The sequence below is a fragment of the Rhyacophila brunnea genome, unplaced genomic scaffold, assembly GCF_057557595.1.
Source record: "Rhyacophila brunnea isolate RB1 unplaced genomic scaffold, BYU_Rbru_1.0 scaffold_3, whole genome shotgun sequence".
Taxonomy (NCBI): Eukaryota; Metazoa; Arthropoda; class Insecta; order Trichoptera; family Rhyacophilidae; genus Rhyacophila; species Rhyacophila brunnea.
The window spans coordinates 35,906,598-35,930,118 of NW_028232965.1; the positions used below are offsets into that span (position 1 = coordinate 35,906,598).

The 23,521-nt window shown below is 36.1% G+C and overlaps 2 protein-coding genes across 2 annotated transcripts; one reads left to right on the top strand and one right to left on the bottom strand.

Moving 5' to 3' along the window:
* Positions 1 to 2,793: 2,793 nt before the first annotated feature.
* RpS26 (ribosomal protein S26) lies at positions 2,794 to 7,110 on the bottom strand. The gene is made up of 3 exons (XM_085952218.1): positions 7,084 to 7,110; positions 6,429 to 6,603; positions 2,794 to 3,020 (listed from the first exon to the last, which is right to left on the bottom strand). The coding sequence occupies exons 1-3, from the start codon at positions 7,084 to 7,086 to the stop codon at positions 2,851 to 2,853; spliced, it is 348 nt and encodes a 115-aa protein (XP_085808344.1). The 5' UTR covers positions 7,087 to 7,110; the 3' UTR covers positions 2,794 to 2,850.
* Positions 7,111 to 8,416: 1,306 nt separating this feature from the next.
* On the top strand, positions 8,417 to 23,249 carry LOC147068284 (uncharacterized). Its single transcript, XM_085952223.1, has 7 exons — positions 8,417 to 9,015; positions 9,098 to 9,305; positions 10,966 to 11,105; positions 13,294 to 13,398; positions 13,902 to 14,504; positions 15,429 to 15,548; positions 21,187 to 23,249. Exons 1-7 carry the CDS (start codon positions 8,835 to 8,837, stop codon positions 22,707 to 22,709), a joined length of 2,880 nt encoding a protein of 959 aa, XP_085808349.1. The 5' UTR covers positions 8,417 to 8,834; the 3' UTR covers positions 22,710 to 23,249.
* The last annotated feature ends 272 nt before the right edge of the window (positions 23,250 to 23,521 follow it).

A 23,521-nucleotide genomic window follows, 5' to 3' on the forward strand; every position in this document is an offset into this window, starting at 1 on the left:
CTATAATTTTGGCGGGAGCGCAACTGTCAAATCGAGGGCTTAGTGTCAAACAACACTATCTACAAAAGTGCAACTTTACGGGAGAGCCAAAAATTGTTATTTTAGATTCTTGTAACTCAGCAAGGGAAATGTTTATTTAAAACCTAATGTTAATATTTTATAATTTATTGTGTATTGTACATTTATCTTGCTTATGATGTTAAAATTCATAGGGATAGTTTTTAAAAAATATGAAAACAAGGGTAACTTATGTAGTTAGCGTTAAACTTTACTGACGATTTAATAAGAAATTAGAAAAGATTGACATAACGTTGTTTGACGATCATGTAACCATAAATGTCGTTATCTCAAAAAAAAAAAAAAAAAACACTTTTTTGTAGATAACGTTGTCTGACTAAATTACATAAACAATACGTGTATAATGTGACCAGTGTAGAGAATCACGGAGGTATGTGTTTATGCCGCCTAGCTAGGCTTCAGCAGATTGCATTATAAGTTGTATTTGAACCTGGTTGAAATGCAATAAGCGATCAACTATCTTTGGTTGTTTTCTGTGTAACATGTTTCAATATATTCTATCAACAGTAGTAATGCTGAAAATAGACAATAGGCTTGGTCATTTTATGCAGATTTAATAAAATGAATTTTTGCTTATAATATTAAATGTAGAATATGATCAACTGACTTTGACTGTTTTATGCAGAATACAAGATCATCCATATTTTATCATAGTAGTAACTAGAGTGGTGTGATTGTATTCTGCTGATCACCAGAGTGTCCAGCTTGTATGATCAGCAGAATATTTCTATAGCATTTTATTTTAAGAATATTTTTTTGCAGCTTGGCTATTTTCAGCAGAACGTAGAGAAAACCTTCCCGCATCTGATCTAATATCTCATTTTTTGTGGACTGGCTACTTTCTGCATAACTATGTCCAATTAGCGTTTCCTGATTTCCAATTGTACATTTTGTTTGCACTCAGCGGTGGTGCTGTATCAGGCTGAAATTATGTCTTCTTTCGTTGAAAACTTTTTTTTATTGACTTACATATTAAATTTCTCCTTTGAAATAAAAGTAAAGTTCTCATCATCCCTACAGTTTCCGCCACCATATTGCAGATATTGATTGCCAGAAGAATCGGTCTATTATATTTCTTCATCAAAGTAATTTTATAATAAATTCATGACATTGTCCCTTACCAGTTTAATTTATTTTTTAGGAAACAATATTTAATCAAATGGCTCAGTGACGAACATTCAATGTTAAAATTGTACTATGATTTAGTCAGTTTAATTATTCATATTGCAGATATTGATTGCCAGAAGAATCGGTCTATTATATTTCTTCATCAAAGTAATTTTATAATAAATTCATGACATTGTCCCTTACCAGTTTAATTTATTTTTTAGGAAACAACATTTAATCAAATGGCTGTGACGAACATTCAATGTTAAAATTGTACTATGATTTAGTCAGTTTAATTATTCGCCGAACCCCAAGATAAGGATAACCAGCGATGTAGACCGGCAGAATACACTAAGTCTTTACTACATGAGCCAACTGACATTTTTGAAAAAATATGAGTTAGGTGCGTTATGGTATTCTACACGTCATAAACTATCATAAAAGTGAAGAGAGCTAAGTAAATATATACTAAAAGAGTGTTTTATTAATAATAATATTCATTGAGCTATCGTATTATAATATGTATTGTCAAATGTTCAAGTGAGCCAAGTCATTAGCTCACTTCACCAACTGGTTAACGTGTTATGCATGTTAGCTGTGTTTACTTCAATGCATTCATGAAAGTTTCCCACGTAATGGTGAACATGACTAACTTATCTAAGTGACCTAAGTACTATTAGTAGGTAGAGGTGAACGTGAATGACATAGGCTAAAGTGAGCCAAGTGACATTAATAAGTAAAGGTGAAGTAAACTCACCCCTTTTATTATCTTATTACAATCAATATTATCCATAAATACTTTTTTTCTATTTCTTATGTAATAAACTTCCAATTAACTATTTCTTTTATTTAATATAAAAAAATGAATACAGCTCCATACAAAAAATTATGTAAAAAGTTCATTTAACTAAATCCTTCAATAAGAAAGTTTCACCATTTTGTCACTTACTTCACTTCTTGAGGGCCACATTATTCTGAAAACACTTCTGATAAAATATATAACTAATAAACTCCTTAAGCCTTTTTTAAATCTTGTGAATAATTCGTTGAATAAAAAATTGTTAATTAAAAATTATATATTATTAACTTATGTAGTTTTCATTTGATAAATCGATTATCAATATATAAATATAGGGTAATTACAGGCTCAGCCTGGGAAGATTTCGTTAACATCGAAACAATGACCATATAAAAGGCCAGGCGTCATTTGGATTGCTGGAGACTTTTTCGTCAATTTAGAGATTTAGGGCTATATTCCAATTCCCTAACCTCGGAGGTCTACTATGTAAAACTTACATTAGTATTTTTTTAAGAGTTCTTTGAAATGACTGCTGAAAATTATTTATTATTTTTATGGATAAATGTATACATCATATTGTAGTAGGATTATCGATGAAAAAATATACAATTGTTTATAAAAATAATAAATAACTGAAATAGGCTGCTTCAAAAAAACTCTTCTGCAAAGAATTTCAAACCTGAGTTAGAATAGTTCTGCATTCAGCTGACAATTTAATTACACAACTAATATAAAATAAGTGGCCTCAAAATATTGAAAAAATGCGGTTAAAAGTTGGATCAAAACTATTGTAAATAAATAAAAACAGATTGGTTTTCACAATTTTATTAGCGCATTACTGTTATAAGTGGAATAATTATGTTTTTTCACTTCCTGGGCCTGTTCTGCTGTCTCTGGCTGTCACGGGGGAAGGATCGCTGAGGGGGAATCCTGCAACGCCTGTCTTTCTTGGACCTGTTGCGCACAACCTTGCTGTGGATGGCGCATGACACGCAGTAGTGAAGCTTAGCATACAGTTTAGGTAGTTGATAAGCGGCTGAAAATGGAGACAATTATTTTTTGTTAATTACATAAATTATAATGAATTTGAAAAAATAAGTACAGTATAACCCCTATTTTACGTTTTTTAAGGGACTGAAAAAAAAACCTAATTGGAGGGAAAATGTAAAAGGGGGGTATTGAAAAAAGGAACATTTAAATTTGTTTCTAAAAAAATAATGTTTTATTGAAAAACATTCAATTTAAATTTTTATTGAAAATTTTTTATTTTTTATTAAAAAAATCATGTATTAGTTGGTTGCATTTTTGTTATGTAATTCGTGTCATCGTTCGTGTCAAAAAGTGTCATCTTGAATATCAGCAAAGCTTGTAAAATAGGTTTTTAAACCCTCGATGAACCTCATTGCTTCTTCTTTTGTTGGAATATCAACCTCTTCTTCAGCAGACAAGTCTGCTGGTGTTAAATGACTGTCAACAATGTCATCAACTTCCACCAAGTCTGATGTCATAACATTTGAGTCAAGGTTTACATAATCCTCCAGGGGTTGGTCTGAAATCCTTTCCCAGCCTTCTATGACATCACACTGGATATTTTCTTGGGTACTGGGTACGTCTTCATCCTGCTCCTTGTATATCCCAGCTTTCCGGAAACAATTCTTGATGGTAGAGTCGGTTATTTCACCCCATGCCTTAACGGTATAATGCATTGCATCTAAAATGGACATCTTAAATTTGTTGGGGTCCTTACCTCGTAAAAATGAATAATAATCGAACCGAAAGCAATGTGAAATAAATAAACCGCGAACTTGTAAGACTGATAACAGAATAATGACAGACGGAGTGTATACAAAACACAAACACGATGCCAAAAGAAATGATGGCGACCAATGGACCAATCACCTTGTTATGCGCCGAACCCGGGCCAATCACGGTGCACTGTTCCAAAGACACGGAGTTTTCCCTCCAAACACCTTACGCCGTTCGAATGTCACGACCCAATCATTGTCAAGCGCGCGTAACTCGCATATTTTGAATATTTCCGACGTAAATCACGGGAAAGAAAAACGTAAATGCGGGTATTAAATGTACTGAAATACATTGGGACTGAAAAAATTACACGCAATTGCCGGGAAAATGTGAATTCTGGGCACGTAAAAACGAGGTTATACTGTATATCAGCGGTTTCCAACCTGGGAGGCGCGCCTCCCAGGGGAGGCGCGATCTATTGCCAGGGGAGGCGCCAAAATTTTTTAATAAATTAATTTTTATACCATAATATCTACAAATAAATAAAACTTCATATCTTAACGTAACAGTGAAAATTCAGTGCATGAATGTTTATTTTAATATATAATACATTATACATATATTTAAATCTTATTAAAAAATATTTGGAGCGGAGAAATTAAAAAATGGCGCTTTTGCAAACGCTCTGTTTCGGTAATGCACAAAACGACAGCTGGTTGCATGAAAACAATAACGTCAAATTTAAATGTCACTCGTAGCTAAAGTGTCAACTGAAGCGTGTAGGCAGGGTGTGATATTGTTTTTTTTAATTGTTTTTGACGTGATTTCTTTAATATAATATAACAATAATACATGTCTCCACTTTTAAATGATTTCTACGCCAGATATATTGAAGCAAACAAAAATCTATTTCCTGAGTTCTTGGTTAGTTTGCTAATGCATTTTTCATATTATTTTTGGCTGCTTTGTTTCGGGGCTATTAAATATTTTAAATATATGGGTGAAAGATCCTGGCCTGTGGGCCCTATTCAGTATGTGGAGCCCATGATAGAATCCATTAATTTTTGTCAATGAACGATGATGAATTTGGTTGACTTCTATTAAAATTGATTGTGGTAATAAGCAAGCTCATTCGTCGCATGAAAAATTTTTTTTATTAAAAAATGAATTTAATATAAGTAAGTAGTAAAAACTTGTGTGTTAAAAAAGTGTCTGTATTATTTAATGAAATAAAGGGGGGGAGGCGCCAAGATTAGATTTTTTTTAAAGGGAGGCGTAGTAACATAAAGGTTGGAGACCACTGCTGTATATGATACAAAATATTTCTAATGGTATTTCACTACCCATTTATTGTTCATATTCAAATCAATTATCATGGTTCAACCACATGAAAAAAAAACTGAAAAGTGTGGAATATTGGAAAATCGCAATTGTTTTGTCATTAAAAAGGGCCAATGTAGCAAAACACCATAAATGACGAACAATCATATTTATTACAGTAATGAATAAGTGGGTTTAAAAGCTTACATAATTATACGAAAACACCTAATGCGAACTACTTTACGAGCAGCTTCTTGGCGAATTTACAATCTGACTGTAAAGTTGCCCAGTGTCATCATTGAACAAGCTAACAAGCAGAATGTAAATAATCTACCGAGAAAAGTTGAAAGCCGGTCAACTTTACTCGCTACACGCCGGCGTGTGGGCCTACTGCGTCTGCGCAGTAGAGCGTAGTAGTAACCTCCCGGTAAAAAAACAAACTACGTTCTGTCAAAATAGTCACTGGCTTGTGGCTTCTCAGCGAATGGAAATTGTGTGTCATCATCACAATCGCAGTAGCTGAATCGCCCGCTTTTAAATTCGTCAACAAACAGCTCGTAAAGTAGCTCAATGTAATTGACGCATTAGATTACTACCTAAGAATCCACTAGGTGTTGCATTCACAAATTTTATGAATCAATCATTTGTTGCTTTTGCTATTACAGGGAAAGCTATCAGTACCCATAATGATTATTTCATTGTTCGATTTTGCGAAATAGAAATATATAAATGAAGATATCCAACATAAAATCATAAACCTACTTCAATTTTAACAGTGGTCACAAAAATGTTTGCAAAACGGCACCAATCGCGAAACCGCAGTTGGGTATCACTGCTCTAAGTGGATAATAACAAATAATATAGTAAGAATCCCTACTAGTAAGTCACAGAATACACATAAGAAAAGGTTGCCGATTACTAGCACGCCTATTGTAGGCTTTCTTGTTTTGTTGAGGGCTAAATCCAGCTGCTTTCCATTTTCACCTGACTGTCCGGTATAACCTAGGGGCGGCAAGTTATATGAAAGTATGGTAAAGCGGGCAGGTTATATTAAAAAGTATGGTGAGGCAGGCTGGTAATCAATTTGCGGCATAATTAACGTTAACATTATTAATTATAAGACCCAAGTAAATCCTCCGTGATGCCCTGCATTTTTTTTATCGCGTCGCTATTTCTTGTAAGTTGTAGGTCTGCTTCATTCAGTTGTATGAGACAGCCAATTCTTTGCCCCTCTTTTTATTTAATACCTCTATGGTTATAACCATAATGAACCAAAAAATCATATGTAGGAAATACCTACATAGTATCTTAATCGCCTTCTGAGATCGTCAGCATCCACATAAATGTACTGATTATATGAACATGGTGTAGTACTCACGGTCATAAGAGGCCTCCATTATATCCCTAACGGCAGCCGCCTCAACAATGTTCCTAATGACAAATTTCTTGATGGCTTTGTCTTTAGGGACACATCGTGCACAATTTGTGCAGCGGACGGGTTCAACATGACCGCGACCATTTTTGGAACGTCCCGCGTTACGGCGTTTGCAAGTCTGCAATGAAAGATGACATATGATTAATTGACAGTCCACTGCTATTGATTATTTTCCAAAACAATAAATATGATTCGTATGTTATTAAAGAAGATGTGTGTGATTATTGAAATAAACATGGGTGTACATATTGGCAATGTCATTTTGCGTGTTATTATGATTATAAGCCGTACACATATCACTCTTTAGCGGCATAAATGAAAGTTAAAAGTTCAACTGTGAACAATTTTTGAATCCTTGGAAACATTCCGGCCCTCCTAAATCCGACCAAGAAATGTTTTGGTGACGTTCAGTAAGCAACGTCTTTGGTGGTTAGGGCCACATGGCTCGCTGAAATGACAGCGAAGCAGTGGTTACGGTTAAAACTCCGTTACGGGACTAGCCGGTTGCGGGCACAAGGAATTGGATGACTATTCACACGAATTGAAGTTATAAATTAAGTTACTTTTGCGTACTTTTCGAGAGCACGCAAAAACGTACCATTTTTGACGATCACGTAGAACAGAGAACGGATATGGAGAAGAGCGAGTTCAGGCGCTGACAGTGTTGCCATCTTTTCAAAGTGGAATTATAGTACAGAGCCTCCAAAATTATAGTATTTGGGGAAAAAATATAGTACAAGTTGTCATCTGTTGAAAATGTATAGGTTTTTTGTTTCTCAGAAAAAATAACGGAGAATTCGAGAAATTCCGAGACCCTTTTTTATTTAGGTACCTCTTCCGACCCACAATGCTTACCGAAGAATTCAAGAAATATCATTTTAAACCAAAGTCAAGGGACTTTTTTTACGTTTTTCGATCAATTGTTGTTCCAAGTTCTCCAAATCTTCTTATATTGCGTAATTATAGTACTTTGCACCAATTTATAGAACGAAAATATCGAAATTTTAGTTCTGTTTACCTATTTTTTCCGATATTCAAAATTATAGTATTTTGGGCGTACTATACCTGTTTTATATCGTACATAGTACGCGGACCAAAATTATAGTACAAATACTATAATTATAGTACGGTTGGCAACACTGGGCGCTGAACGAACTTCCAGCTAATCTAACTAGATGGCGTAATACAATATTAAATATTGCCAGTGGTTATTTCCGCTGCCATCACAATGATAAAGGTACATATACAGCACAATGTGTTAAATGAATAATTCGTTGATTTATTTTAATGCTCCTAAAAATTTTCTTGAAATGTAAAAGTACTATAATTATTGAAAACCGTACAGATTATTTCGCTGTAACATAGTCAATTTTCAAAGTAGAGTATGGATATAGGTACCTACCTACCTAATATTTTTTTTCTATATTAGGTACTTCTTTGAGTTATAAATAAAAAAATTTGGATATTAATGGAAATTTAAAAATAATATACCCACATCAATATTATAAGACCGATATTATAGTTTCTATGTATATTACGTTGCACGGTCGATGGCTTTTAGATCATGTAAATTTTTCAAGTTCCTACCTAACTTTGCGGTGATGCAAATAGTGCTCGGCCGTAGTCAATTGGCGGGCGCGGCGCGGCGGCGTCTTGCGAAACTCAAACGTATAACCGTGTGTATTGTGCCCCAAAAAACACACTGTCTACGAACATTTTACACACGGTTATACGTTTGAGTTTCGCAAGACGCCGCCGCGCCGCCCCCGCGCGACCACTACGTTCTTGCACTAATAAATTATTATACAATGCTGGGTAGGTACGTAATAATTATTATTTATAAGGCAGTATTATAATTTTATTTAAAGAGGTATATTTTTCCTTCGTCTATTAGTCATTCTCCATAATAATAGACAATTACAATGTCGGCCACACACATATTTTGGCATTTCGTTCTGACATATGTATGAAAAAAGAGACGGGTATATAAACCTTGCTGTAGTTAAATTATTGCATGTACTTATGTAGTATGTATGCAAAATAAAATTCTACGAATTCCGTGCCGTCTGTTGGAACTTGGAGTTATTTACCAGGTCCAATCGGTCGAGCATTATTATGATTGAAATTATCGTTGATATTAGTACTTTCAATTGACGCATCCGCTACTTCAAGTGTGTAAATCGAGTGTGTCCATTCTGACATTCATTTCCATTTTGGAGTTTTCCCTTTTGTTTTATTAGCTTAAACTCTAGTGCGTCACCAATATAGCGATGGATTTAATTGTCTGATCACAAGTCCAAAAGAGGATGATCCTCAGTATATGATTGTTTGTATCGCAATTATAGTGAAATGTCACAACATGGCTACCCCGAAAGATTGTCTGGTAGGTCAAAAGTGCTACAAGAAGACGGAATATGTCAACCTACAATCGAGTTACTGGTGGAGTCCCTCACGGGCTCCGCTTTTCAAATGACAGTGTCGCCTAATGACACAGTGTACTTGATAAAAACAAAAATTTTCCGAGTAGAAGGTATGATGTAATAACTTGCTAATAAATTTTTCAATAACTGCCAATTAAATAGCAAAGATAATGAATGTTTATTTTTTTTCAGGAATACCTATATCACAGCAGCATTTACTATATAATTTCAAGGAACTGGATGATTCGGCCAGCTTAAATGATTATTCTATTAAAGATGGCTGTACGCTCAAACTGGTGCTATCAATAAAGGGAGGCCCTATATCGACCAGGCGTCTTCCCTTACACGTTGATGATGAGATACACTGGCGGGACATACGGGATTTTGTTGAAAATAATAGGTTCGTAATAATCACTTCAATTTCACTTGTACTCTAAAGGCAGCATTAATTATCGCTTGACACTAATAAATCGTACCAACTCTTATCATTTCAACAAATGTTACATTGTTAATAGTATTCATTTTTAAGTCTTACTATTAAGTACATTATTGAACCCAATTACGCCACCTGCAGAGGTTGTGCTATACATCCGCCTAAACATCAAGCCACTTCATCGAAATATTTACATGTGAATTGATGCATTACCTTTAGCTGACTTACAATGCGTTAGTCACAGAATTCATCATGACAAGCCTTTCTTCAAAAATAATATTCATTCATAGGGTTTATTTATGATAGCCACAACCGTATCCAAGTTCAAAATTTCAAATTGTTACTGTTCGGTTATGAGGAATACAGCGGAAAACACATTTTGAAAATAGCCGATATACTGGATTATTTGTTGGGTTAACCTAACCTAAACTAACCCAAACTAACAAATAATCCAGTATATCGGGTATTTTCAAAATGTGTTTTCCGCTGTATTCCTCATAACCCAACAGTACCCAAATTTCTTTAAATTCACTTACAAACTTACAAACACCCACCACGAATTATGTTCGCAATCCAAAGTTTTACTGAATAAAAAAAAATGGGTTACTGCTTTGATTTCTCGAAATAATGTCTGAAATGTACGTACATCAAATTGTTTTATTTTTTTGAGGAACCTTCAAAACCAGAATAATTGAAAAATACTACTAGCTTTTAATAATGGTAATTACCTACATTGGTTCTTTCAATTGAATTATAATATTTTCATCAGCTACCTACTTTACAGGATATGACCCTAATTTGCTGTTTAAAATGCTTTTTTGTGTTTCTGTGGTGTGACTGTCATTAATATGAGACATGGAGGCTTGAAATATTGTCAGTGTTGCTTATAGATGCCTATAGGCACAAAATTCGTATATTAGTTCCTGTTATCAGTTTTGATTACCTTGAAATTAGCTACACAATAGCAATATAAAACCTTATTGGCTGCACTCCGTCTCATTCAATTGCCTTCCCCAAAATCATTCTCAAGTGTCTAATACCATGAACACGTTTACTCCATGCGAATTTAAGTAATAGCGTATTATATAATAATGTATTAATGGTATGTATTAATGGTATGAGCATTGATATATGTACCATAAATAGACTTAGTAAAATATGCAACGGTTTAAAACGTACACAATTTCTAACAGTTTAGGTGATGGTCGGGGCCATTCATTGATTGGCCTATTGGTACTATGCGGTATGCTACCATCGTGGTGTCTGATGATTAGAGTGGAACAGTTTTCAATTATTGATATTTTATATCGCTATGATACAAGTGAGCCCAAATTGAATACGGGCCTGTGCGATTTTCGTTTAAAAGTATCACCATAGCGAAAATTGGGTATGAGGCTGTCAGTTCCGTTTCTTTAAAGACTCAAGCAATGGCATTGAGGTTTTAAAATATTTGTGGAAAATTACACTAGTTGTCAACAACTATAAAGGATATTTGAAGTGTGGTGGTTTGGAGAACTAATACCTCGCAATATTCACATTGCGATATGTCATTCTTTCATAGTCTATTTATATATTTTTGTAGATATCTGTAAAGGAGATGATAAATTGGTGACAATGTTGTTTGTAGGGAAGAAGCGTTGGAATGGCTGCCCCCTGGTTGCAAGGTGCTAGTTTTTAAAGATGGTGACAGCGTCAATGTCGTCAAAGTCATTGAAGAGGAAGAAGAGGTGGAATCCTATTCGCCACTCACTGATTACTCTTTTACCGGTTTGTATCATTGCTTAAATGTGTATATTTAGATTACATAATTATTATCAACAACATATTATCTGTGCCATGCTTGCTGCAAGTGAACAAATTTCAGATAATACTTCATAATAAGATAGCAAAATTGTGCCGAGTCAGTGAAATACTTCAATATTATTTTCGTTAATTGGCTCATTCAGAGTGAACGAACGGCTAACATTTGGAGATGTCGTTGCAATATCTTTTATGAGTATTGATTCATAAGTATTTACCCAATTTTTTCCATATTATTTTTCAACACATCGTCGTTGCGCCTTCAAAATTGGCTATGTGTATTTTTCAGAACTTTACAGGAGAGGCTAAAAACAATGTGAATTACAATACAATATCGAAATATTTTTTAAAGCAATTTCATAATACCTTTTATCATAATCATTATATTTTTTCCTTGGTATAGAAGGAATTACGAGGGTGGGTCAATAATTCCTTAGAAAAAAGCATTAAAACACTTTTTATTTTTGTATTTTTTTTTTATTTCTCAACATAATCTCCTTGGAGCTCAATACACTTGGTTAGACGTTTCTCAATTTTTTTTAAACCGTCAGAAAAATAAGTTTTCGGAAGGTCCTCAAAATAAGCATTTGTCCGATCGATGACTTCTTCATTTGAAAAAAAACGTTGTCCACTTAGCCATTTTTTTAAGTTTGGGAAAAGGAAAAAGTCACTGGGGGCTAAATCTGGCGAATACGGTGGGTGGTCGACCAATTCGAACTTCAATTCTTCAATTTTAGCCATTGATCGTAAACATGTGTGAACACGGGCATTGTCCTGATGAAAGAGGATTTTTTTCCTGTTTAAATGAGGCCGTTTTTCTTCAATTTTGTTTTTTAGCTGGTCCAATAAAGATGCATAATAATCCCCTGTTATTGTTTTTCTTTTTTCCAAATAGTCAACGAAAATAATTTCACGTGCATCCCAAAATACAGTAGCCATAACCTTACCAGCGGATTTTACGGTTTTCGCCTTCTTTGGACATGGTTTGCCTTCGCAATCCACTGTTTTGACTGTTCTTTCGTCTCGGGAGTATAGTGGTGTATCCATGTTTCATCTACAGTCACAAAGCGACGAAAAAATTCATCCGGATTGCGTTGCATGAGCGACAACAGGGCTTTAGAGGCCACCACCCTATTGCGTTTATTGTCGACTGTGAGCAAACGCGGCACCCATCTTGCAGAAATATTTTTCATGCCCAATTTGTCATGTAAAATAGAAATGACGCTACCTTTTGAGATCCCTGTAACCTCAATTATCTCACTCAACTTTAATCTTCGGTCACTTAACACCATATCGTGGATTTTATTGATCATTTCTGGTGTAGTCACCTCTACAGGACGTCCTGAGCGTGGTTCATCCTTTGTTGATGTACGACCACGTTTAAATTCATTTAACCAGTTATAAATAGTTGCAAGTGAAGGAGCAGATATGCCGTGAACTAAATCCAACTCATTTTTTATTTCCCATGCTGTTAACCCTTTTATATTAAAATGTTTAATAACAGCTCTAAGCTCAATTTTCTCCATTTTCCATTTTTCCATTTTCCACAAGCAAATTTTTTTTTTAAATGTACGAGAAACACACAACAACCCGACCGATCTGATTGAAACTTCGCAGCATACTGAATCGGTAGTGCCGCTGCATGAAAACAAACCGCTTACAGTACTAGTCGCGCCACCTGTCGGCTTTTCTAAGGACTTATTGACCCACCCTCGTATTATAAATTTTTTTGTGCAAAAAACCTATTTTGTGAAATTTGTGCACATAGCCGATTTTGAAGGCGCAACGACGATATATTTCAATATATTATGTTGAAATGGAGATGACAGAACATCTCACAACATAATATGCTCTGGATCAAAATGCATAGGGTGGCATAATGCTCAGAATTATCCTGATAACCATTTCTGCATGCTCCCCCCCGGCCATATTCTTAACCCAGTACTTGGCTGATGCAGCTACGATGGATTAATTGATATTGTGTTATCAATTTGTCAGATAGTGTGGTTACATATTTTGAATTTGAGCTTGATTCGCAGGAGGTCCTGGGAATTAAAACATTATAATTAATTTCACTCGGTGTATGAATCATTTGAAATGAAAATTGCGGAGCACCAACCTGATTGTTGACCTGACTATCATTGACTTTTTACAGAAGAAACTGCACTCACCATGTGCAAAATGATCGACTTGCGCTGTAAAATGGAGAGCTTATCAATGAAGCGTAATAAGAAGAAACACAGTAGTTCTATAGAAAAAGGTAATAATTCATGAAATAAAAAAAAATTCAGTGAAAGTTATGGATAACGTTGTTAACAGATAGTAACTAGATTGTCCAGTTTTTAACATCCCATGGTTTGACCGCCGACAACGCTAAACGCAGGGTTGCCTTCTGGGTGCGACTGTAAGAAGGCACAATTCTTGAGTTTGGAGAGAGGATACACTTAAACATGTGTTCAAGATTTTTTATTGGTTTCATCTGTATCATAATATGCTTTAAAGTTTGCCATGTAACACACTCAATATTGGTATATTTGAACATGCAAACATGCTTTTAACATTGGTAATATTTGAGGACATCCATGGGTTCTGTATTTCTTGTCATAAACCAAATCTGGCTTAAAGCCTTGGTCTATGGTGACTGGCTTTTGCATTTTTATCTTATTAATCTGTTCCGAAGTTAAGAGGTTTATATTCTGCAATATTTTAGTCCATCAGTTATTAAAATCATATGTGACCTAACGATTTCTGTATTCTTTCCAGATATGAAAAAGAAGTCACCTATGCCTTTAAAGAAGACTCTCAGTGAAGAAACATTATCGTCCACTATAAATGGCCTCTTCGACGAGACTCCCAATTTTACAAAATACAAAGCCAACAGATTCCACTCAAACGATTCTCACCCTCGGAGTCTGTCGACGTACAGTGCCATTTTCCATTCAGACACTTCGTATGGAAAGTTCGCCAACGAGAGTCCTTTGAATGATAAATACGGGCACTGGCCGCCCATCGGGAGTTATTCGGATCTGGCCAGCAATGACAGCGCGGTGTCATCGGCCAGCAGGGCCTGGCGGACAGCCAGAGAGGCCACCGCAGCCTCTCCCGCAGACTACTTGATCCGGCCTGCCAACGTACTACGCAACGATGCTGCCGACCGGTATAACAGCGGATCCATCCTGGCCAACGCCTCCAACGCTCTGCCCTCTTACATGAACGGGAACGTCAACATGGAGGCGGATGATATTGATGCGTTCCGTGAGAGCGGCTCCAGCAAGAGCGTCTTTCTCGGAGAGAGGTCTCTCATTCAGGCTGATGGCATGGAGACTGATGGCATGGAGACATCCAATGTCCTAACTGCCAACTTGGGTGATTAATGAATCTATTATTTCGAATTTCCTTTGCAAATTATGATCTTTGATGAATTATGTCTGAAATAAAGATAAAAATTTAATTTTATCGTGTGTTAAAACTATTGCCTATACTCAGTATTTCACTTTTATCATTAGCTACAGATTTCTAATTATCAATCTTTTAATTCGAGTTGGTAACTAAGACAGTACGCATTAAATTCGTTAGAATATACTATTAGGCGCGTAATGACTGAGCGAGCAGCCTCGCGTTGTCGCGAGGCTGCTTCATATATAATATACTCAAAAGCCTCGTGAGGCAAAATGCTCAGTCAGTCAGTACGCGACTCGCCTAAGGCAAAACGCACGCGCTGCCTCGCCCGAGCGTTACCATGACCGAGCCAATTGTTATCGGTTTATCGATGCCCAAAGGTGCTGCGCGCGGCTGCCTCGTATGACATTGATTTTGCTGTGAGCGATTTTCGCAAAGCAAATGCCCGAGGCTGTTCGCTCAGTCAGTGCGCGCCTATTGACCGAACCGATCTGATGTATTTTTGTACGCATGGGCCATGTCATGTAAAATGGTTGACTTTCGGACTGATAATTTCTTGCAACCAATCAGTGTAACGTCACCTAAAATGTATTCACTGATATATTTCTCTAAAGCAGTGACACCAATATTTTTAAATGTCAATTTGATATTTCATTTGCACATGCTTGGTAAATAAGAGTGGACTGGCGTTTTGTCTATGAATGTCAATAAATAAATTATAACTGTGTCCCGGTTCTATAAATAATGAACCTAATATTTCTAAACTAAATATATGTTTATGTAATGGCATTTTATAAATTCAGTAATGTGTCTTCATATTATGCAAACAGGTAAATGTGATTTGGGCAGATTCATTAGTACTGGTTTTTTAATTCCTCTGAATTGTTGCAGGTGCGAGTGCAGCCGCGTCTCCGTTAGTAATAGAATCTTCATCAGCTATTGGCTCTCTTCAGTTGCCCTCCACTTCTACCTCGCAGAGATCCATGCTACTGACACATCTTCCTAATGCAGGTGTGTGTTTATTCCATTATAATGTAATGAAACATGCGGGACTGCATTCCTTTCTTATCTTTGTGGTTGATTTTGTTTTAAATTTATTAGGGCGGCTCGGCCTCTCCTATAGTATCATAAAAAAGCTAAACTAATAATCTGCATAGGTTTATTTTATGTAAATAATGTTATCAAAACATATATTCCATAAAAACCATATTGGGTGTTAAAAATCAATTTATTTGGGTACAGTAAAACCTCGTTAGTAAGAACACTGATAATTCGAAATTCGCCGTAATTCTAAATTTTCCCAAAAAAAAAGTCCCTTGAACATTATTTTCATAGAACACCATACCTTTAATTCGAATTTCGTAATTCGAAATGATTTCAGAGTCCCTGGCATACAAAAATATTCAATAAATCGTAATAAAGTACACTATTTCGAGGTCTTAGTGTCAAACAACACTATCTACAAAAGTGCAACTTTACAGGAGAACCAAAAAACGTTATTTTAGATTCTTGTAACTCAACAAGGGAAATGTTTATTTAAAACCTAATGTTAATATTTTATAATTTATTGTGTATTGTACATTTATCTTGCTTATGATGATGTTAAAATTTGTAGGGATAGTTTTTAAAAAATATGAAAACAAGGGTAATAACACCAACAGAAAATACCGTTTAAATATCTATGATAATATAATATATATTTGATGGCCCAAACATTGTCACCTAATCTTTACCCCGGCGGCTTTATAAAACTCGTAACTAAAATCCCTTGGAAAATCGTCAATCTATTTTTCTATTTCAGTTTAAGTCCTCGCCCTGTGTATGCACTGGTGTACACTAGGTGGGAAGAATTTGGTAAATTGAAACAAGTATGCGAGGTGACGAATGGAGTAAATAGATTAAGAAAATATTTAAATTGTTTAATTATGTTTTCCAATAATATGGTATGTACCTAGCACGTAAGTTTTAAATAAAGAAATATCTTATTAATAATTATGTATACTGGTATGTGAGGAAGATGTAAAATTGATATACTATAAAGGAGATGAATGCCGGAGTAAATGAGAATTGAGATAAATAAATGTAAGCGAGGATTAAAATATAGTAACATGTATAGCATGATTACCGCAGAGAGTTACTATTAAACTCGTTAGTTTTGTTTTGTATAATTAAATTCAGTAGCTTCATTTTATAATTTAAAATAATACACGTACTGCACTGTCTTATCCTATAAATCACTGTATACTGCATATGCGTGAGTCGGAAGATTATTTTGATAGTATGTGTGTACTGTTATACCGATACGATTTGAACGAATCGGCTGGGAATTCCCTATCCATTTTTTTCTTTGTGATGTTTTTATAATTTGTAAATTTTAAAAACTTCTTAAATACTCAACTTTCTGCGTAGCTTTCTTCCGTAATTATGTTTTGAATAATTTTGTCAAGTTTATAGATTAGAATAAGATTTTATAACAAATTAAATGTTAAGTAATAACGCGCGACGCACTGCTAATTAGGTGGTGCCTCTGAGGAGGGGGGAGGGAGGCTTAAAAAAGTTCCTCTCCCGAAATGAGTAGTGCGGGAGTTCGATTCTGTCCTTCTAATACGAGGGTGGGTCAATAATTCCTTAGAAAAAAGCATTAAAACAGTTTTTATTTTTGTATTTTTTTTTTATTTCTCAACATAATCTCCTTGGAGCTCAATACACTTGGTTAGACGTTTCTCAATTTTTTTTAAACCGTCAGAAAAATAAGTTTTCGGAAGGTTTTCAAAATAAGCATTTTTCCGATTGATGACTTCTTCATTTGAAAAAAAACGTTGTCCACTTAGCCATTTTTTTAAGTTTGGGAAAAGGAAAAAGTCACTGGGGGCTAAATCTGGCGAATACGGTGGGTGGTCGACCAATTCGAACTTCAATTCTTCAATTTTAGCCATTGATCGTAAACATGTGTGAACACGGGCATTGTCCTGATGAAAGAGGATTTTTTTCCTGTTTAAATGAGGCCGTTTTTCTTCAATTTCGTTTTTTAGCTGGTCCAATAAAGATGCATAATAATCCCCTGTTATTGTTTTTCCTTTTTCCAAATAGTCAACGAAAATAATTTCACGTGCATCCCAAAATACAGTAGCCATAACCTTACCAGCGGATTTTACGGTTTTCGCCTTCTTTGGACATGGTTTGTCTTCGCAATCCACTGCTTTGACTGTTCTTTCGTCTCGGGAGTATAGTGGTGTATCCATGTTTCATCTACAGTCACAAAGCGACGAAAAAATTCATCCGGATTGCGTTGCATGAGCGACAACAGGGCTTTAGAGGCCACCACCCTATTGCGTTTATTGTCGACTGTGAGCAAACGCGGCACCCATCTTGCAGAAATATTTTTCATGCCCAATTTGTCATGTAAAATAGAAATGACGCTACCTTTTGAGATCCCTGTAACCTCAATTATCTCACTCAACTTTAATCTTCGGTCACTTAACACAATATCGTGGATTTTATTGATCATTTCTGGTGTAGTCACCTCTACAAGACGTCCTGAGCGTGGTTCATCCTTTGTTGATGTACGACCACGTTTAAATTCATTTAACCAGTTATAAATAGTTGCAAGTGAAGGAGCAGATATGCCGTGAACTAAATCCAACTCATTTTTTATTTCCTTTGCTGTTAACCCTTTTATATTAAAATGTTTAATAACAGCTCTAAACTCAATTTTCTCCATTTTCCATTTTTCCATTTTCCACAAGCAAATTTTTTTTTAAATGTACGAAAAACACACAACAACCCGACCAATCTGATTGAAACTTCGCAGCATACTGAATCGGTAGTGCCGCTGCATGAAAACAAACCGCTTACAGTACTAGTCGCGCCACTTGTCGGCTTTTCTAAGGACTTATTGACCCACCCTCGTAAGATAGTAATGGAGTTCGATTCTGTCCTTCTAATAAGATAGTAATGTAGTTCGATTCGGCTCCTCTAGGAATATAGTATAAAACCCACGCTCCTTTATGGCGTGCAAGTTAATAACTAAATAAATAAAAATTATCAATTGAATATCAAAAAATAAGTTCCTAAATAAATAATCCGTTTTATATAGAGTTAATAAAAATTAAATGTAGTAACCCTGTAATGTTTGAAATGATAAAAAAACCGTGTTTATAACAAAATAAATAAATAAACAGATTTTAATATTTTCTTTAAGACTTTAATTCACATTGTATACATTTCCAAAAAAAACTATAAACATTAAATAACCACCCTATGGTACGTGCACTAACAAGTGAGCTAGCCAGATTTGTGTCGTGCTATTGAGGGTGTGTTATTTTGGCGCCCAACGTGGGGCGCCAAAATAACACACCCTCAATAGCACGACACAAATCCGGCTAACTCACTTCTTAGTGCACGTACCATAGGGTGGTTATAAATCTTTGTAGTTTATAGTAAATGGATATAATGTAAATTAAAGTCTCGAAGAAAGTATTAAAAATTTGTTTATTTATTTATTTTCTTATAAACACGGTTTTTTATCATTTCAAACATTACAGGGTTACTACATTTAATTTTTATTAACTCTATATAAAACGGATTATTTATTTAGGAACTTATTTTTTTTGATATTCAATTGATAATTTTTATTTATTTAGTTATTAACTGGCACGCCATAAAGGAGCGTGGGCTTTATACTATATTCCTAGAGGAGCCGAATCGAACTACATTACTATCTTATTAGAAGGACAGAATCGAACTGATCACACTACTTCTATTTCGGGAGAGGACCTATTTTTTAAAGCCTGTCCCCCTTCAGAGGCACCACCTAATTAGCAGTGCGATCGCGCGTATTATTCCTTAACATTTAATTTGTTATAAACTCTTATTCTAATCTATAAACAACTAGGTAAAATTATTTAAAACATAATTACGGAAGAAAGCTACGCAGGAAGTTAAGTATTTAAGAAGTTATTTCAATTTCCAAATTATAAAAACATTGCGAAGAAAAAATTTATATAGGGATCTCCCGCCGAAAAATTTTCTTGGTGCACACACACTATCAAAATAGTCCCGATTCACGCATATCGAGTGATTGACAGAATACGCAGTGCAGTGCGTGTATTATTTTAAATTATAAAATGAAGCTACTGAATTCAATTATACAAAACAAAACTACTGAGTTTAATAGTAACCCTCTTCGGTAATTTTGCTATACATATTATTATATTTTAATGAATGCTTATATTTATTTATCGTAGTTCTCATTCTCTCCGGCATTCATCTCCTTTACAGTATATCAATTTTACATCTTCCTCACATACCAGTATACATAATTATTAATAAGATATTTCTTTATTTAAAACTTACGTGCTATGTACATACCATATTATTTGAAAACATAATTAAACAATTTAAATATTTACTTAATCTATTGACTCCATTCGTCACCTCGCATACTTGTTTCAATTTACCAAATTCTTCCCACCTAGTGTACACCAGTGCATACACAGAGCGAGGACTTAAACTGAAATAGAAAGATAGATTGACGATTTTCCAAGGGATTTTAATTACGAGTTTTATAAAGCCGCCGGGGTAAAGATTAGGTGACAATGTTTGGGCCATCAAATATATATTATATTATAGATATTTAAACGGTATTTTATGTTGGTGTTAGTAACTTATGTAGTTAGCGTTAAACTTTACTGACGATTTAATAAGGAATTAGAAAAGATTGACATAACGTTGTTTGACTATCATGTAGCCGTAAATGTAAAATAACGTTATCTCAAAAAATCTTTTTTGTAGATAACGTTGTCTGACTTTAAGCACTCGAATTTACTGAAATGTCATTGAGAATTGTGACAGACTTTTCTTACAAAATCAAAAAATTCTTTTTTTTTAGAAGGTAATAAAAATAATCCTGACATTTTATGACCCAATTCGTTAGAAACATCTAAGATCGGAAACAAAATTAATAAAAATTAAAAAAAAAAAATTTCAAAATTTTCCCCCATACATTTCATAATTTGTAATTCTATTTTTTTTTCGATTTTCGGTCACATGGAATTCGTATTAACGAGGTTTTACTGTATAATATGGTACCTACTGTTCGGTTATACGGAATACAGCGGAAAACTCATTTTGAAAATAGCCGATAAACTGGATTATTTGTTAGGTTAACCTAACCTAACATAACCCAACCTAAACTAAACTAACCCAAACTAACAAATAATCCAGTTTATCGGCTATTTTCAAAATACGTTTTCCTCTGTATTCCTTATAACCGAACAGTACCAAGTTTTTTGATTGATTTCTGCTGAGTGAGATCGACAAGGTCGCATTTATGTTAGTGCAGTTTATACTAATAATAATTATAATATAGCTCAATTAAAATAAATCAACGCACTATCAACTAATATGTCCTCTGCCCACTAACTTACTGCACACTACACGAAGTTCTTCGTGCATCAATCAGACAAAATAAATAAACTTCGAAACATCTCTCGAAACTCCTCTGCAAATTTTATGACACCTGAAGAATGAAATAAAACAAATTAAAATCCAGTAATAAGTGTAATATGAAGTCAGAAAATATGCATAAGTATACTATGTATCATTTGCACCAATAAACATGAATGATTAATATGTTTTTTCTCCTCAGGGCACACTGTCCACGGTGAATACGCAACAGGCAGACTTCCGGGAGACGAGACGGAGTCGTCGGCCCCCGACCGCTTTGACGGCCGCTCCCAATATTATTACCACCAGCCCACATCCGGTGCCCCCCATCTTAAGAGGCTCCCCCGGAGCGTGGTCTTCGGTTCCAATTCTCATTTGAACAATTTTCAAGAGGCCAGGGGCCGTAGAGATGGCGATAAAACGAGAGCAGGAGAGAGACCAACGGGCTCGTCTCCGGGCAGTGAGCCGCACCTCAACCGTCTGCACGATCTGCAGGAGGAGAAGGTCCCCAAGAAGAACTCGAACCTCAGTCACTCTGTCTCTAATTTGTACCTTGATTCTCATGGCAACGCCGAGCCGCGTGCTCCGCATGGCGATTTCAGTTCCCGTTCTGAGTTGGATGAAGCGGAGGATGCCAAAGGGAGGCGGGTGTCGGCCGCCAAACCAGGAAGTATGATATTCTCCAGCAGCACATCCGACCTCCTCAACCTCAAAAGGAATAGGATCTTGCCCTCGCTTAGTCGCCATAGGAACTGCGAACACCTGGATGCAAGCGATGAACGCCTCGATAAAGTTGATATTGTCAAGCGGGAAAATTTACACTACCGACCGGAAAACGAGACGGTGACAGTTGACGCCGCCACTTATGGTGGGAAATTGAAAAACGGCTGTGAGACATGCGGCTCCTCCGAGAGGATGCCCGTTGGGAGAAATCCGACTGATGATTTCCACGATGGGCGATTTGGGCGGGCTGTCGATGCTCCCCGCTCCCTCCGCGGAGTCCAGCTCCTTCGCAGTGAAGACAGCGCCGACCGCCATTTTGGCGATTCCAAAGTATCCCTTAAAAATTTGGAAGTCGGTAGTGAGCGCCGCTGCCGGAGGGTCAAGAAGATCCCCAAAATCGACCGCAGCGACTTCCACGATCACAAGAACCGGGCAGACAGTGCCGCCAGGAGGCAATTCATGGTGGGGTGTGGCCAAGGGTACGAGGCCGTCATCCAGAAGATGTCCAATAACTGCCGTGTCAGAATACGTGACAGGTTCGATGGCAAGAGCAGCGGCGAGCGTGACCGCTTTGCTCCCCTCTACAAACGCTGTGACACAAGGGGTTCGGCGGAGATGAAGAGTTCCAGTGCACTCGATGAGTTTAATTCCATCCGTCCCGGGCGGCCGGGTGATAATAGTCAATTTTTAAATAAATGGGATGCGAGCGGCAGAGATGCCCGCGATCTTCCGCCTCTAATAGTTGCCAGCGGGGACTCACTAGAGTCGAAAGGAGGTGGGATCGAGGGGGAGAGTGGAAAAAAGCCGCGTGTCCGCTGTGCCATGTGTAAGAAGCGGCTGTCTGTGGCGAGTGTACACACGTGCCGCTGCGGTGTGATCTTCTGTGCACCTCACCGATACAAGGAGATCCACGGCTGCCGCTACGACTACAAGGCCGAGGGTCAGGAGTACCTCCGGAGGGCCAATCCGCTAGTTAGCGCTCCCAAACTGCCCAAAATATAATCGATACGACGGGAGCGGCTCCCTTCCGCCGCCGTGTCCGTCTCCCGCGGCTCATAATACGATGCGTGAACCCTCAGAAAAATAATTGTAATTATTACGCTAATTTTTATGCTGCGAATTGTGAATCCTTCATTTTGGTTTATGGCACGTCAACGGTGTTCAATCGACTGCTCGTAACATGATTTCACTTAAAACTGAGTTGAGCTCTTTGTAATATCTTCAATGTATACTTTTATTATATTGAGTTTTATTGCTCCTTCTTAGAGTTGTGAAAATGGCAGTTTCGAGTTGTCTTATTAGTTCACCGTCAATATTACAAGTCAATATCTAAATTTCAGTTATTTTGATTACTTTTTCTTCAATGAAGGTTAAAAAAATATGAGAATAATAAATAATATTAATATGTATGACCCTTTTTACAGTTGCGCTTTTTGACATTGACTTAAGTAATTTATAATAATATGCATATGCTGTAAAAAATATATCAATGAGCTTTCAGCCGTAAATATTTTACGGTGGGCTGAATACGTCCGAAACTGCAAAAAATATTTAGTTATTATCTTATTTGTATTTTAACCATTCTTCTTAGTTATGAAAATTAACCGATCTTTATTATCGGTTTATTTTATTCGATCGACAGGGAGAATATGAAGTGTGCCGAGTAAATGAATACTACCGCGTGAGTGAATCGCATCGGCAGCTTTGATCAAGGCCTATAATAATGGTGGATATTATTTTATTCTGAGTGCCTAGCGACGACCCCCAGAATATACAATCGTTGACAGTTTTCAGATATGTTTACAAACTTATTG

Coding starts and splice junctions, on each gene's coding strand:
- LOC147068284 (XM_085952223.1), top strand. CDS start 8,835: ATGTCACAACATGGCTACCCCGAAAGATTGTCTGGTAGGTCAAAAGTG. Junction 9,016..9,097: donor AAAAATTTTCCGAGTAGAAG/GTATGATGTAAT, acceptor ATTTTTTTTCAG/GAATACCTATATCACAGCAG. Junction 11,106..13,293: donor CACTGATTACTCTTTTACCG/GTTTGTATCATT, acceptor GACTTTTTACAG/AAGAAACTGCACTCACCATG.
- RpS26 (XM_085952218.1), bottom strand. Junction 3,021..6,428: donor AATGGAGGCCTCTTATGACC/GTGAGTACTACA, acceptor CTCCATTTTCAG/CCGCTTATCAACTACCTAAA.